Below are 17135 nucleotides of genomic sequence, written 5' to 3'. Positions count from 1 at the left end.
CTCTTTTTCTTCTGTTCTTAAAGCAGGACGGGCAGAGTTTTTCAGAGTCACCTACATCTTTGAAGAATCGCTGCATTTGGGTGAGCCTGACGTCATTGGCCACTCCACATGTATCTGCAGGGTAGATATGCTCTTCATCAGTGGTTGGTAGCTTCTTAGCCTCTTTACTTTTGCAGCGGTGCCCAAGTACTGAAAGGTAATTGTAACATCAAGTTGAGTTTTCAGCATGTGCATTGCCAAGTACTGCATATATACAGTTTTTTTGTTTTTTAATAGTATATTCAAATTTCAATGATGAAATGAAAATAAGTCACAAAATTCAGGATTATACAGATGTATTGAACAGTTAATACATAATAATGGTTTTAGCCCTATACTGTACGTTTTCCAGATACCTTTAATTGGCTAAATTCAGATGCTCATTCTTTTCAAACTATATTTTCATGCAAACAGTGACATTTAGACCAAACTGATCAATCAGCAATGACAAGGTCAAAGTGGTAGAATCCATTAAATGATGATCATTTAAAGCTGTTCTGGTCCCAAAAAAAGACATTGTCAGTGAATGATATTATGAAATCCTCCCTTGTGGTGGTAGATTTTAAGATATTTATGGCATTAAGGGCAGAGTGTCCTGAACCGTTTTACCATGTGACTAATCACAAATCAAACATGCCATTTATTTGGTGACAGTGAGTGATCCTCCTCAGCCCACAATAAAATAATGAATAAATAATCTCTTATGACGGTTTGCTCCACATACAAGTAAGTAGGGATCAACATAAATGATTAATGAGTCAATTAAAGCTGCTGTTAACCCACCCACTAAAACATCAGATTTCCAATACAATGATTAAAATGTGCTATGAATACCATTAACTTTGATTTTGAGGTAAGTCTGGGAAAACCCTAAGGGAACCAAAGATGTAAAGCAAACCCTGAGATTGTAACTTCAGGCTGCCTAAAAGTGCACAAAAAAATTATGAATGATTAAACAGATCAGTCTTTTAAGCCAATAATCTCAGAATGTTATGTACAAAAAACAAATTGTGTGTTTTTTTTCATTACCTCTGTGTTCTTTCTCCTTCTCTTATTGCTCTGATTGATCTAATTTAAAGGGGCAAACACCCTGGCTGGCTTTCACATTCTTACTCTCCCTGTCATTCTTTCTGCATGTGCTTCTGTTGTGTGGTGTGAAATACTTAAGAGATGGAGAAAAAAAAACTATAGTGACAGGTTGAGAACTTGGAATGAGTTGGGTTTTTGTATATAGTTTATTCTTTTTGTTCATGGCTGGTGCCACCTTTGTCTTGTTTTAGTGAAAAAAAAATTATTATGTCTTTTCCTGTTGTTTCTTTTTTTTACATTCATTCCCAATTACACTGATTTAATTTTGTTAGACAAAACCACTTAGTACCACTCAATGAAAAAAGTCTCTTCCCCATTATGAGAATTAAGTCTCAGTTTCAATAAAAACTATTTCATTCATCAGGAAAGTTCTGTTTAAGATAAAAATAGGAGGTGAACGTTTTTCTGGATCTGTGGTTCAAATTTGGGAAATTTAGTGGATAACTATTTTGAGGGGATACGTGAGCTAAAAAAAAACTGAAGGGTAGAGCAAAAAATATGAGTTGAAAATTAACCTCCTTAATTTTGTCAGCTTTACTTTGATGTTACTGCTCTGACACTTGAGAGGATTTTGAGAAATGTAGTACCTGAGGATGCCTGGAGAAGAACCACCAGGCCGGTGGGTCGGTCCTCAGTAGAGGGTCCACTCTGGCCACAGATCACACAGTCATAAAGGACCTCAGACTCCATCACTTCAGAGGGTCCCAAGTCCATGGCTGCCTCTGTGTCAGGTGATTCTTGGATAAAAAATAAATAAAAAAACTGAGTCTGTATACTTGACAAAGTCATTTGTAAGAACAGTGAGCACACATACTAGCATAAACAAATATCATCTTAACCTTGGGGAAAGTGACAGCACTGCTAACGCCTGAAATTAAATTCTCTGCCATTTTAAATCTTTTTACAATTTATCAGGAAAACACTTGGAAGATAAAACTGTCTGAAAAGCTTTCACTTACAATTCAATAATTCAAGAGTTATAAAAGTGAATGGCTGCGAGCCATGTTAGATTGAAGGTACGACAGTCCACTTTTGACTTACACTAAATTTATGTTTTGAGGTTTTAATTGTACGTTTGATTGCCCTTTACAGTTATAGACATAAGAATGGGAACCAAGTAGCACCATCTGCATGACTGACAGAGCACTAGAAATTAATTACTGATGTGAAATTAGTTTTAAATGTTAAGGACTGAGTTCAATTTGAGCAGTAAATATTGTAGACAAATGTCAAGCCGTGTTGGAAACTGATTTATTGCATTTTGGAAGAAAATGTTCTCAGGAGAGGTCAGAGTGTTCCTGGGGAAATGAAAACTGTTTGCATTAGATGTCAATGCCACAGTTTTAGCCTCAGGCCATCCCAGTACACAGAGCTGCTGCAAACACACAAACATGCACTCACAGTAAGACAACAAGGACGAACAAGATGTTGGTCTGATGCCACGTTATGCCTATGCAGAAATTTGTAAATATTCTAATAAAATGTTACCTGGTTTTCATTAAATACTGCTTAGTTATTTAGCTATTAAATTTGTAACATAATGATATTGTATTGTCTAAAGCACACACTGACAAACATTTCTAAATAGCCATCATTTAGAAGAGTTACTTTTAGTAATGCATCAGTATTGGCTGGACATGGAGATATTGGCCCTTTCTGACAGAAAAATGAAATGACGTTCACCGAAGGCAGCAGCCAGTGTTTCTGTTGTGCTCTATTAAAGGTTGTTTCATTATTTTGGTTGGTTGGATTTGTGCTCGTTGGAAGTCCTTAAAGACTTTGCTTTGTTTTCATGGAACAAAAGGGAAAATAAATACCAAACTAGAGTAAAACACTAATACTGGAATAGGCCAAATTCTCAATACTGCTATCTGCCCAGTCAGTGCATCCCAGCTATCATTACATCCATTTTAATCTAATATAAAAAAAAAAAGTACAATGCCTGAATTTAACGTGCCATTTTATAATGTTGCTTTCATGATTTTGGTATTGGCAGTGCAAAGCTAAGACTGAGCTTTGAGTGAAGCAACGTAAGTTATTGCTCAGCAGGAAGTCTGTATAGAGGTGAAAAAAGGTCAGCATAACGTCCTGACAGAATGGTATAAGTGATCACAGCAGCCATTATTCATGCACTAACCATGCTGTGTCAAGAGAGGCCCTGGGAATCCAGTCCACTATTAGTGCTTTGATCCTATGTGCCCTCAGCCAACAGCCACCCACACTCCCACAGGACCTCTCTCCTCTCAATTTCCCTAACAGGCCTACGGGGATCACAGACATGGGCCCGGCCCACTGTCACCTTGCCCCAGTGAAAAAAGCACAGTATGATGGGTTTATTTTAGCCAACACAAAGTTTAGCCAATAGCCATTTTCTTCAAGGTCTAGAGCAGCAAGATGTCCTTAGAACAAAATGTACGTTTTGCACTTTTGTCAGGTGTTCAACACAGATAACATTACAAACCCAGGTGATGGCAAACTGTAAATGAGTGATTGTTGTATTCTACAACAACACCAACTTGACCAACACAAATACATGAGATCTTTTTTGACTTTTGTCTGTCCAATTTACATTTATTGGCAAATTTACTCCTCAGGGTATGTGTTCAACTCAACTGTTCCTGCTTTTGATACTAGGTACATTGCTTTACACTGCACAGGTAGTGCTCCCTCCAAGTAGCTGGTTGTCATAATGACACTGCATGAAACTATTGTGATGTCACCTACAACTTGCCACAAAACTTCACCTTGAGGCCGGCATCTCCTCATACAGTATAATAAAGGCTACAGTGAGCATCGTAGCTTGGCTGTTTAAAAAAGACCTTGAAGGGGATGATAAAAAAAAAAATTGCCAGTACTATTCACAACTTTTGCTCAATGGAGAACCAAGAAAGTGAATAGCATCATGGTGAGTAATTACCATGCAGTGGAAAAAAGGTCATATGTTTTAGTTGATATGTAAAAAAAAAAAAAAACATTGTGTGACATAAATAAACACATTCAGGTACCAGTTGCTGGATATGATGTGCAACTAAATTTAAGAGATTTAAGATGGTACACTGAACCAACAAGTTACAGGAAAATGTGAGCTGGTCTCTTCTTACCAACATCCATAGCAGTTTCCATGAAACTCTTCTGTCTGGAGGCAAATTCAGCAAGCAGCTTCTGCTGTCTCTCTCGAGCTCTCTGACGTCTGACAGACACAATAGAGTACATAAAATGTGTAGCAATGTGCACAATATCACCTCAGTTTAAAAGTAGATAAACACTTGTTGGATCATCATTTTCTTTTAACATTAATGTTAATTATTTCATTAATGCAGTAACCTGAAAATAAGTCTGTTTGTTTTACAGAACCTGTTTCTGATAAAAACTGATCACCCCCAATATGTGCAACACAATTTTCTAAGTAGCAGATGCTACTTGTACAAACAGCAGGTGTCAGGTTTCAACAAGGCCATGCTGTCAAAGTTGGAATAGGTGCTTATTAAACTAATACAGTGGGTTGAGCCCTGCTCTGCAGACTTCCAGAGAGCAGAGCTGACTGTAAATTAAGTCCCTAATAAGACGACATAAACAATGCTGACAGGAGCGTCACAGCTCAATAACTTTCACTGATGGTTTCAGGGGTGCCAACAACGAGCCTGAGGAATGAGCAGCAGCTTCTCACTTTCCACTGACCGCATTGCTGCCTGACGGTTGCCTTGGAAACAGCTCTGGTTCATGTGAATAGGAGAGATTTTAACTTTGCTGAGGGGCAAAGTCAACCTCTAAAAGCAGGCCATTATCAAATTAATATAACCCATTGCCTTATCATTAGAGATGGGAAATGGGAGACCAACTAGTGGGTGAAATGGAAAGTGAAAAAACAAAATTCCCTATGTTTGAGATGGAAGTTTAAACAGATAGTGGACCTTATTGTGATGACAATGATCAGTGCATTTGCACAAATAAGACAGCTCTGTTGTGATTGTTATGTAGCGTACTGCTACACGCAATTTCTGCAGTGTTGAAATGATTAAACAAAATTAAAACAATAGTAATAATACCAATAAAAATAAGCACTACATTACCTCTCTTCTTTATCCATAGCCTTCTTGTCAGTGGGACTGTTCTTCTTTGGCGGCACTGGAGGACAAACCTTTCCACAAATATCCTGGATGCTACGCTTGATTTGGCAGCTGCGAGTGGCTGCCTTAGTGAGGATGCGCTCAATGGCCGTAATGCCATCTCCATGAGCGTGACGGCTTGTATCCATGTCCTCTAACCAGGAGGCTGACAGCGAGTTCTGTCTGGATGATAGCTTCTGGTGGAGCTTGATGAGGAGTGACAGCATACTTTCCCGAATCTCGAGGATTTCTGTTACCAGTTGGGGTGGTGTTCCTGGTGGTACCCAGCGTGTTGAGGAGCTTTTGGGTCGAACAACCTGGGTGGCTTCAGTGTTGCTGCGGTTGATTATCTCCTGGAACTTCCTCCTGCGCTCTGCCACAAGGCTGAACACCTGAGCTTCACGCACATTCTAAGTACAGAAAAAAACAATGAATTAAATTTATAACCAATTTTATTTCTGTATATAAATACACTTGTTTATATATCATTTACATTTTTTTTTTTTTTTACTGAATGAGTATTCAGAGTGGAAATCCAACCCCTGTTAAATGACTGATTGTATACACATATGTAACTATGGGGCATAATCAGGGTCATGCACAAAACATTTTATATTTCACAGCACTATTCTGGCAACCAAGCTCACACTGTCTCAGTGTAAGATGCAACAAGGTGCACTGGCAGATCTGTTTTGGGACACAAACACTACATCCTAAAATGACATCACTAACGGTCTGACGGACTTTGATGGATTCGAGTGTGCTTCTTTACCGTAGTTAGATAGACATAATACACATAAAAGTCAAAAAGTCAAATTAAATGTCCATTATAAAATTTCAGCTGACGTTTCACAAATACCTTTTGCTGATAGTGTTCAGAACAACCATATTCCTGGGGAAATTCAAATCATCCTGATTTAAAAGCACACAAGCCTTCTGAAGGATGGCCATGACCTGAGCTGACAAAAAGGACCTGAGCTGCACTGTTAAATAAACATACATCATATAGCCCAGTCAAGGCAACATCAATCATACTGACATGCAGTTAAAAAGCGTTACCCAACCTGCATTACACACGTAATTAGTTTCAGCAGTCAAGAGGGAGGGAACTGCTGAAGCAGAGCATTACACTCACTCCCACACACACACTATAACACATCAGGAGAGATGTCCTTTGAACTGCACAAAACAAACACATGCAAAAACACAAAATTCCTTCCACGATATAGATAGAAGTAGGCAAATGTAGCTACTAATGGCTTAATAGCCAACAGCATCTTAAAGAAAGGGGTGCAAACAGCTACCTCTCTCCAATTTCCTGTAAGACGCCTTGAATTCTGTGGAGTGGGTACAAAACAAAAATGTATATAGGTAACGTTATAAAGAGAGGCACATGAAGGTAGAAAAAAATGAAAACCCCAAACTTCAGAAAAATGCACCAATTTTGTTAATGTAACATACTAATCTAAAATAAAGGTACTTCCTAACTTGTAATGCCAAGAAGGAATTCACTTATTACTCCTGTGCATAAGGTTTAGCTGCAAGTCAAAACTCTGACTTGCTGCTGACACAAAATGGACCAAACAGATTGATCACTAAGGGGTCATATACTGTATGTCCATAACCAATTTGATGGGAATCCATCCAATCAGATTCCACCGAGACAAATATGGTAATTTGAAAATTAGTGGATCATTTCTTCTACTTGTAACATAAGCCCTATTTAACTAATACAGACCAGAAAGTAACGAACACAAGCTGCCAACAAGTATTACAAATTTAAAATATTTTACAAATCTTTTAACAGACAACTGCATAACTGCCAATTAACACAATCACACCATTAAGAAGGTACAAAGCAACATAAGCATTCAATATTAGTCCCATATGAGTGTGGTTTTTGCCATTTGATGAACACAGTATGAGAAATGACTGGTCTTTTTAATATGGTTTGACAGCTATCATGGATCAGCTTTCTATGACAGTAAATGATTTATTTCACTACTTTTTTGCATAAGCAGGAACCACAAAGTCAACAAGAAAAGCACTTGGAGAGCGCAGACCTCCACCAAGACAGATCTGCCTCCCATGCATGTTTGTTTGTCTGTTAGCAAGATAACTCAAAAGTTATGGACGGATTTTCATGAAATTTTCAGGAAATGTTGATACTGGCACAAGGAAGAAACGAATAAATTTCGGTGGTGATCGGGCCTAGGGGGGTGGGGGGTGGGGGCTTCGAGGAGCATCTCTACTTCTGTTCTGAATATTAAGAGAATGAATTATAATTAATATTACTGTTGCGTGTTTAGCAGAGCTTCATATTACCTGCCCATAAGATGAGGCTTCGGTGCTGGTGCTGGGAGGGGCCTCTCTCTTCACTTCAGGGGCCGTCTCAGGAACCCGAACCCTCACAAAGTTAATGACGTGGTGCAGATTGGAAAGGAGGTTTGTTCCAGGGAACCAGCTGTCATGGCAGTGCTCCTCGATGCAAGGCTCCTATGAGCAGATGAAATAAAATGTAGGGCACACATGGGGCATATACACAAAGAGACTGGGCACAACTCAGTCACATATCTCACCTCATCCTCCTTGTTGTCTTGAACCTGATTGTCCAAGCCAAGTTCAATCAGGTACAACACCATGCACAACACATGTTCAGACATGTTCTGATGATCCATCCAAATCTGTAACATAACACACTATTTATTAGCTCACATATAATAGTTAATGCAGGGTAATCCATTACTATTACTTTATTTCATAGCTGATAATATTATTGTGCAGTGCAGCAAAATGGGGCTTTAATAGCAAAAGTGAAAAGATGATATTGCACAGAAAGTATGAGGAAAGACATTATTTGCCACTGTGACACTGGCAACAGCACAAGCCATAATAACACAAATGTTCTGCCAGATTGTGCAGCTAAGCTTCAAATAAAGCTAAATTTAACTCCAATGGTGTTGAATTCCAAATGTATACTCATTTTGCTCAAGAAAATGAAGATGATTAATGAATTGGATTTTCTAAATTGCTGAAGTTGAGCTCTACAACAGAACTCAACTGAAAAAGTCTCAGTTCAGCAAAAAAAAAAAAAAAAAAACATTTATAGGTATACAAATGTCAGGCTACATAAGTAAATGCTTCCATTGTTTTAAAGAGGGGGCAGAAATCGAGGGGAAAGGAGAGTTAATGGTAATAAACACTTTCCTTCTGCAGCTCTCTCCTCACATTAGTGTCACATCTGACAGAATTTTAACAACCATCAGCTATTAAAGCCATCAATCAAATATTCTGCTCCACAAGCACTGTAAAACCACCCATGATTAGCCATCTATGCTGAAAATCTACCTTGTGTTCGAGCAAGCATCAGGTAGATTTTCTTTAGTCTACAATAAGAGGTGCAAAAGTCTTGTTTGTTCTTAGACCAGATGAATTATAATGTGTCCAAAGGTAATTATGAAAATTTGGACCAATAACACCAGAAAATTATTGCACACTGAAGCTTGAACTCCAGGTACTCGGGTAGGGCTCTTCAATTTGCATGAGCACATTTTTCACACTCAAACATCAGGAACTCTTTGGGTCTTATAGACACAGTACCCCTTATATGAGCCATATGTGTAATTCCTGTTGTAGCCCCAATTCCAACACTCTCAACAGTCTTATTTTACTGACACCTTAAAACCCATTACTACCAATTAAAATCCCATATTAGTAATACATCAATTCAAGTAGTTTGAGGGGAAACTGAACTATTTCTGTGGAATCTACCCAGTGACATGAGGATTTTGCTGCTCATGGGTGTTTTCACAGCTGTAATAACCCCTTATCATGAAATGGCATCAGATCATCGATACCTTATATCTACAGCTTTTGATGTGAATCCAAAAGAACTGCAGAAGAAAGGTAAGCATTCAAGTTTTTTTCTGATTTTCACTCCTGTATCTTAAAATATGGCAAATCAAAACACTTCTGACTTAATTCAACAAGTAAATGGTGATGCAAAATGATCTGGGCTGCATTATACTGCATGAATAGCTATGAAGAGGTTCACCTTGTAAAGGAGAGTGAATATCACAATATGCAGTGTCTTGCAGTGCAACAGCTTAATTAGGCCTTTGTAACATGGGTGCAGAGGAGTCCTCTCCTTGTACGGTGGCCACGGGTTGCCGGTGTGAATGCCAGATTGCTTCAGACTAAATGATAGCATAACACAAGAAATAACACTGAGCAACAAAGAAAACATAAACATCACCACACCTATTGTTGTGTTGGTGAGTGTGTGTGCAAACAAATGTTGGAATTTCATTGTAGTTGAATTTCTGTGAGGCACAGTGGTCAGAGATGATGTGACACATAACATTGTTCGAGATAATTCACTCTACAAAATCTTTAGTCTATGCAATAGTACAGCCACTGCTTGGAGCCAAGTCTCACTCTATTAATGATGAAGGGATCATTGTTATATAAAACCAGGCCCAGCTTGACAGGCAATCCATCATATTCAAACAGTGTGAATGTGCAACATAAGCCCAGTATCAGATGCTGAACGTGGCAGCAGCAGCTTCAATATGTTTCAGGGAGAAATACACCATAATTTCATTTGGTTTAGTACACCAGACCTGGTGCAAAAAACCCTTACATATATTAGAGTAGTACTAAAGTACTAATCAATAGTATCTATGCTTTCAACATAAGCTACATCAGAAACTCTATTATAGAAAGGTTACCTTCCAAACAATATTTCTAAACAGTAGTGCTCAGTGAGGCATCCTTCAAATGAATTAGCATCTTCACATGTTTCAGTGACCTTAAAGAATATTACCCAAATACATCTCCCTCACCTCTAACGACACATCTGTCCTGGGAGACATCTGCACCACATTCAAACAAGAACGATTTCCTCAATCTCCCACAATTTAGCCTGAGTCATTGATTTTTCTTGACAGGCATCTAATGAACCAACTCTAGCACCCAGTAGACTGACCTTTCTTATCACGTCTCTTCGTGAGCAGGTGAGAGGTGACCCTACCACACTGACAGAGGATGATACTGTTTTGCTTTGGCAAAGATGGTTGAACATGAACAACAACAAGAGAACAGAGGTCTGGAGAGTAAAATGTAGATCATTGAGCAATACATGATAGAAATGTTCATAAAATGTTAGCACTAAATTTAAACAAAGTATTTGTACACATGTGTGATGACAAACCATTTCTGTGTTTGGAAAATTAAGACAGCTGAGGTCACTTACAATGCTGAGTATCTGTCCATTGCGGATTGGACATCACGCCGATAGACTGTCCTGAGGACAACCATAATGGGGTCAAACTCTTTCTCCCACACCTCCGCTGGTTGAAAAGAGGGAGATGTGGTTTTTAACAGTTAATACACAGTGACACTGATTTACTTCTTTCTCATGTTCACCTTCACTAAATAAATGGTGTAAGTCTGCCCCCTAGTGGCCTGATGAAGACTTAAATAAACCAATGTCTCCAGACTGTTTTAAACCTGTGAAAACCTATGGTTAATATTGGCAAACTAGTGATGTAGTGTCCTACCTTTAGGTGTGTACATTCCCTGCTGCATGGAGCCTCCTGGTTCAAACACTGGAGCTTTGAAGTCTGCCACGGCAGAAAGCATTTCTTCAAAACTACAGCTTCCTGGAACAATCCCACTCTTAGGGTTGGGATTTTCAGGAATCTAAGAGAATATGCTTAAGGAAAAAAATGATTGGATTCCTGGAATACGACTGCAAGGTTTCATTAAGTATTGAAGGATACAAGGTCTAATAATGCACTGTGTGTACGGTCATTCATACACAACTGAGAGACCATCTCAGAACGAAGGATCTCATCATCTGTCATACCTGTTGAAAAGAAGTTAAACATAAAGACAAACCGGTAAAGGTCTGATTTAATTCAAGTTCAGTGGAATACCAGGTCTACCATACATTACTGTGCAACAGCCCTTTCAACACTTAGCTGAGAATGAGTATGCAGTTTTTCATATCCTAGTAAACATCCTGACAGATGTTATTGCTGCTCCTTTTAAACAATGCAGTTAGGTTTGGCTTACAATAGGGGTGTATGATTTTGTGAAGACATATTGCAGTTATTGTGGAGTTATTGTGGTTATATGTGGTGATTACAATTTGTATTTAAGTCTACTTATTTATCACGGAACTCAACTCGGCATACAAACCTAAACTAGGGAAAATACTTTTTGCAAGATGTTTTGCATGTTATTAATACTGACCTGTCTTCTCAATCCAACATTACCACACAAGACCTTTAAACTGCGGCGTTTTGTAACCATGTTATTGCACAGGATGAGACTGTGATTCATTGAATTATGTAGTTCTAGCTTGCAGTAAAACATCTGATACACTATCAAAATATTTTCAGCTTCTCAGTGTCCTCCATAAATACAGAAGCAGTTGAAGAAAATATAAACCAGCTTGTCTGTACCGGGTTAGGGTCAGTGTCAGTACAACACTAGGCAGAACACCGCTTCAGATTTCATACATTTACATTTCACACAAAAAATCTACAGATTATGATTCATTTTACTGCTCAGTTCTTTGCCGTTTGTATCATATTTGCCAGTGCATCAGTCATAAACATTGCAAAATGTTGCATTTTGGCACATATGTCAACATACAAGGCAAGTGTGCAAGCAAATACAAAACCATCAGTACCTCAAAGATACACACCAGGCTTCTTGAAGACCACCTAAGTTAAATCACCAATTTTTACTGTGTCTTCTATTGTACCACTTACCCAAATGAATACGAAGACTTGTCAAAATGACCAGGAAAGTTAGTGCCCCCTTCAAGCATCGGTCTCTCCTGCTCAGAGTCAAGGACAGCATTCTGATGCTGCGATGCCATGGTCAACAGGTCAACCACTTTGAACCTGTAACCAAAGACAGTAATATTAAATGTATATATTCTACTTAACTGTAGGGATTCTGCTCTTCCTCAGAAGATCCCATTGTATTGAGCCCCTCCTTGACTTATGCTGAGAAACCAATTCAGTAACAAGCTACCTTTTCCTTTCATGTTATATTTTATTTTCCATTTTTGTTATTTCTTGGCTCATTTTTTCTGTTGAAGCATATGAAGATTTTCAGATAACATTCTGTTGTCCATGATTGTAATTGTATTAACACATAATGCTGCAAACTCCCAAGTCCTGAGACCAACCAGATTGTCTTCTTTTTGCATGAGGCAGCATGAGGTTAGGTCTTATTGCATTTTTCATTCCACCATCTCTCTGGTCTTGCACCATTCAATTGTATGCCACTACAGAGGCTCTTTAATACATCATAACCAAGCACCGTTCTTCACATAATTTGGCATAAATCTTTTGTGGTCACCTGTGGTTGACTATGTGTTGGCAGATGGATGAGTGGTGACACTGCATGCTATTGTTTTACTCATTCATGACAATAAAAATATCAATTAATACAACTGGAATTTGAGCCTACCTCTCAAAAACACTTGAAATGAAGTAGTCAGGATCTAGTCTTGATGCACAAACCTGTGAAATTAATGTATACAGAAAGAGGAATTGAGAACAAAAATAATGGCTTTTATATCAATAAAACTGCATAGGTGAATTGATTAGTAAAAATTCTTTGATGCAGTCGTCTTAACCTGTAGTAGATATATGTCTGGGTCAATCATAGAGTTGCAGAAGTGTGACTGCACGTAGGTCATTGCCTGCCCTTTAATCTGCAGACCATTCCTGACCCACATGTTGCTGTGGATCTCTGAGAGGCATGCCTACACACACACACATAAGGCAAAAATTAATTTACCACAAACCTATGAAGCTAGAGAATATGCAAGTAAATGTGTTATCATCTTATACCTGTATCTGAAGTGGATGAACCATAATCTTCATGAGCATCTCTGGGTCGGGGAGTAAGCTGTCCAAGTCCAACTCCTGGCATTTTACAGCCTGAGAATTTTACCCCAAACAATTAACTTTAAGGTAGAACGCAATGCAGAGTATTTCCTTAAATTTAATCCAAAGCTTCACAACATGACAAAATTGTACATTGACTGCTCCATCTCAGTTTGACTTAAGGCAGGTATTAGCATTGCCTGCAACTCAACTTGTCAAACCCCAGAGGCTGTGCAGGGTTACATAGTGTATGTTTTTCTCATTATCTACAGGCTGTAGCTTACTAAGACGCACAGCGTTATCGGCCATTCCTTGGTTTAAAAAAAAAAAAAAAGTAGCCTACTGTTTTCTCTGCTGAAGTAGTTGAGGTAACTCTAACTCCTAAAAAGGAAAGAACTGCTCCAGGAATACAGAAGACAGTCTTGACTCTCCTGTTTTGTTGGTTTTATTTTGCCATTTCATCAGTTCTAGAAATGAATCTGTAGCAAGTGATGCACTATCGTTATTCCTATTTTAAGACATTCCAAATTATATTCAGTTACAAAGAAGTACACAGAAGTTGCTACTACGGAAATAAAATACTGTCTCATCTAGTTGTACTAGTGTGAGCTGGCAGATTTTAACATTCAGACTTTCCAAGTAGCTGCAGTTTACAGCTGGTCTCATGGTGAATCTTTGGTCTGAACAAGGCTTTAGGGGACCAAACGTCTGACATACCTTACTAAGAAACATGGCATAGTAGCGGTGCAGTGGCAGGTGAAATGTCACTTGATTTGGAGCAGGCTGTAACAGAAATATGTGTTGTTAGAAACAGAGTACAATGCTTACTTGCGAACAAAGCAGTATCAGCTCAACTTACCTCATCAATGAAGCCAATGGTGTCAAACCAGACCTGCAACGTCTCCAAGCAATATCGAACCACAGTTTTAGTGTATTCTTGTGTCTCCTGTGCAAAGACAAATTATATATTTTTCAAATTCACACACTTATACATGTATGCATCTGTGTGCATGCAGCACAGGATGTCTGAGATGCATTCTCAGTTATTCCTTCGAGATATGCACAGAGTGGCCACTTGTAAGGAGGAGAAACTTGTGGTCTTACTTTTACTTTGCAATGTGTTAGGAGACCCCACATTGGTTGGGCACAGGCTTCGAGCTCTGCTGCAAAAGCTGCATAGTATGTCTGAGACTCAAATTCCACATGTTCATTTAACTCCCGTTTATTCAGGTTCATACCTATCACGGGAGAAAAAGATTTCTGGATTAGATAGGGACTATGGATTGCCTTAAAATAATTCAGAAAAGCTATGAGTGGGAAAAAAGACATTTATTATTGTTGTTGCTTTCAATTGTATCCGTAGAGGTATTTAATGAACATATTAAAATGTATATAATTTATCATTGTAGCAACATGTCAAAACTAATTCTAACAGTATCAACCAGAAAAACATAAAGCAAAAGTAGAGCAGCAGACATGGATACAATGTGATAGTGACACTGTGCCCATAACGACAGCAAGGGGATACTGAAGCCCACTATGCAAGGGTGTGTGTTATTTTTAGGGTAGTGGTGAGCAGACATGGCAAATGAGCAGCACCAACTACAATTTTAACACAGACACAACTCACCTTCGTACGACACATTATTATTATCACACTACAGATAATATCAGCCTTTGTATGACTAAGCACACTGTAGGAATTTAAAGCCTAACTCAAAATCTGCAAAAGCAGACTATGCAAATGCTGATAAGTGAATCTGCTGTAATAATTTGCTTGAAATATAAAATGTTCATTAATATGCTTTTTCTAACAGTTCAATGTTCGTGTGTCCTTTAATACACTAACTGCAAATTTTCACCTGCAATGTGTCTGTCTTTTAATGAGTAAATATGCAGTATTATAAAGTGACTGTTCTTGCTTGGATTATTAAAAAAAAACAACAACAACAACAACAACAACAACAACAAAAAAGACCAAAATCTTAAATATTAGTTGTTAAATTACCAAAGTATAACTGACCTTGGAAAAATGCAACAAAGGTCATCCACAGCATCAACAATGAATGGTCTTCCAGGAACTTTTTTGCTACACTTTGGTGTGAGAGGATGTTAATAAAATCACTAACTAATGGCCAGTATGTGTTGTTCTTCAATAGGGCCTCACTACAGTTCACCACAGCATGGCGATTATTCTCTTCATCTAAAAAAGAAAAAGAAAAACAGATGGAAATACATGAGCAAAGTCAATGAAATGGCACACAGCATTCAGAGCTCTACAGGAGATAAAACAAAAGAAATCTAAAAATACTGTTTGTAAAGGGAGACGTCCCACAGCTGACTTGGACAACTTAATGATTAAAAGATGCAATAAAATTAAAAGTTGCATTTCATTAATTGAAAGCAGTCCTGGTTCTCTTCTCAGAATGTTTCATAGACTTTATATGCAAACTAAAACAGTGCAGATATTCATCACCCTAGATCTGTAAGCAAATAAATAGAATGAAGGTTTTATATTGATCTCATTGTTTAAAGAAGAATTTAAGTTCACCAATCCCCAACAATATCTAAAACCACCGGTCAAAAGTAGATGCCCTTCAACAACAAATGTCACTATTGGATGTGCAGAGACATGCAACATATTTGGACAACTTACCCTGAAGTTCACTTTTAATAAGGCAACTCTCCATCATGTAGAGGAGCACTGCGACCATGATGTCCAGCAGCTGACACTCTTCCGTCACATGCCGAGCCAGCTCTTCATTGCTGAACAGCTGCACACTAATATGTACAATGCGGTTGGACATGGTATCTGACTCATGGCTTTTCATCAGCGTTTTCATGATGAATGCATAATGCTGGACAAATGTTTTTGTAAAAGTGATCTGCCAGAGACAGGAAGAAAAAACGAGACATGAGAAAGACAACTAAAGCTTACTGTTACGGACCACTCTTTTCTAAATGAGGATTCAAAGCCTGATGCGCCTAACTAGAATTATTAAAGCTACTTCACTTTCAGTCAAGATAATAAAGACATTTTTATGACAAATCAGTATGCATTTAAAGGTAAAACAAGATTACATTTTACAAGTCTGCAAATAATTGAAAAAATACCTTATAATCTTGATCTGGCAACATGTTAGTAAGAAGGTGACCATCTTCTGAGGAAATTCATATTTTATCGTCCAAAACAGCAACTCCTCCAAAAAGCATTTATGCTTCAAAGATTCAATAATACACAGGTCTGAGGGCAGAAAAGAGCACATGTTAAATAAAGATAGGATGATAATGTGAAATAAATCCATCACAGCTTTACATTTACCTTTGGTACTGGTACTTAGCTTCACCCTCTTTCTCTGTCCAACAGACTGCCCAGTGTCTTGGTCCTCCTAATGAAATAAAAAAAGAAAGTGACTGTCAATTTCAGGTAAGTACAAAAAGTCAAAATGAGCTAACATAAAGTATTACATGGAGAAAAAGATAATACTATTAAACAATATTTTTTTTTACTTATTTTATTAATAGAACACTGGTATGAAACAGATGTTAAAATAAATTCATTCAATCCACTGGAATAAAACTCATGTAGTAAAAAGGTGGTTCCACGTACCTCTTTACTGGACTCATCTGGGCTTCCAGGTACAGAAGCTCCTGAAAACACACACATAAAAATTGGCCAAAAGTAACAAGTGTTGGACTTCGAGGAATACAGAAAGAAACAGACACAAGTCAATTCCATTGCATATTGAATGTGACACAAAGAAAGATGTATTCTATATCCTTCACCTTCAACAGTTTGCTTCCTCTAGACATGAACATTAGGGTTTGTGCAATTATCACAATTTGACAAATTTTACCGACTTAGACTTAGTTATGATAATGACAGTTTAAATATATCATGTGCTAGTAAAGCATTATTATTGCTAAGTCAAAAGAATATTCTGTCATCTGTAGGAAATGAGAAATGCTTGAATATTATAGGAATGTC

At 38.0% G+C, this 17135-nt stretch overlaps 1 protein-coding gene across 1 annotated transcript in view; it reads right to left on the bottom strand.

The window, feature by feature from the left end:
* The window catches only part of ubr3 (ubiquitin protein ligase E3 component n-recognin 3), a 39258-nt gene that overhangs the window by 19656 nt on the left and 2467 nt on the right, over window positions 1–17135 (bottom strand). The window contains 25 exon segments of the mRNA XM_030125535.1: window positions 56–189; window positions 1716–1865; window positions 4230–4318; window positions 5199–5644; window positions 6539–6571; window positions 7560–7730; window positions 7814–7918; window positions 9289–9430; window positions 10489–10585; window positions 10796–10937; window positions 11018–11103; window positions 12017–12065; window positions 12067–12151; window positions 12726–12778; window positions 12895–13023; window positions 13112–13201; window positions 13865–13930; window positions 14007–14093; window positions 14252–14385; window positions 15171–15350; window positions 15804–16032; window positions 16262–16290; window positions 16293–16391; window positions 16470–16536; window positions 16758–16798. Coding sequence (XP_029981395.1) covers window positions 56–189; window positions 1716–1865; window positions 4230–4318; window positions 5199–5644; window positions 6539–6571; window positions 7560–7730; window positions 7814–7918; window positions 9289–9430; window positions 10489–10585; window positions 10796–10937; window positions 11018–11103; window positions 12017–12065; window positions 12067–12151; window positions 12726–12778; window positions 12895–13023; window positions 13112–13201; window positions 13865–13930; window positions 14007–14093; window positions 14252–14385; window positions 15171–15350; window positions 15804–16032; window positions 16262–16290; window positions 16293–16391; window positions 16470–16536; window positions 16758–16798 — 2933 coding nt within the window.

The sequence above is a fragment of the Sphaeramia orbicularis genome, chromosome 21 (assembly GCF_902148855.1).
Source record: "Sphaeramia orbicularis chromosome 21, fSphaOr1.1, whole genome shotgun sequence".
Classification (NCBI taxonomy): Eukaryota; Metazoa; Chordata; class Actinopteri; order Kurtiformes; family Apogonidae; genus Sphaeramia; species Sphaeramia orbicularis.
Note: the sequence above shows the minus strand (reverse complement) of the source record. Positions and strands in the feature narration are given on the sequence as shown.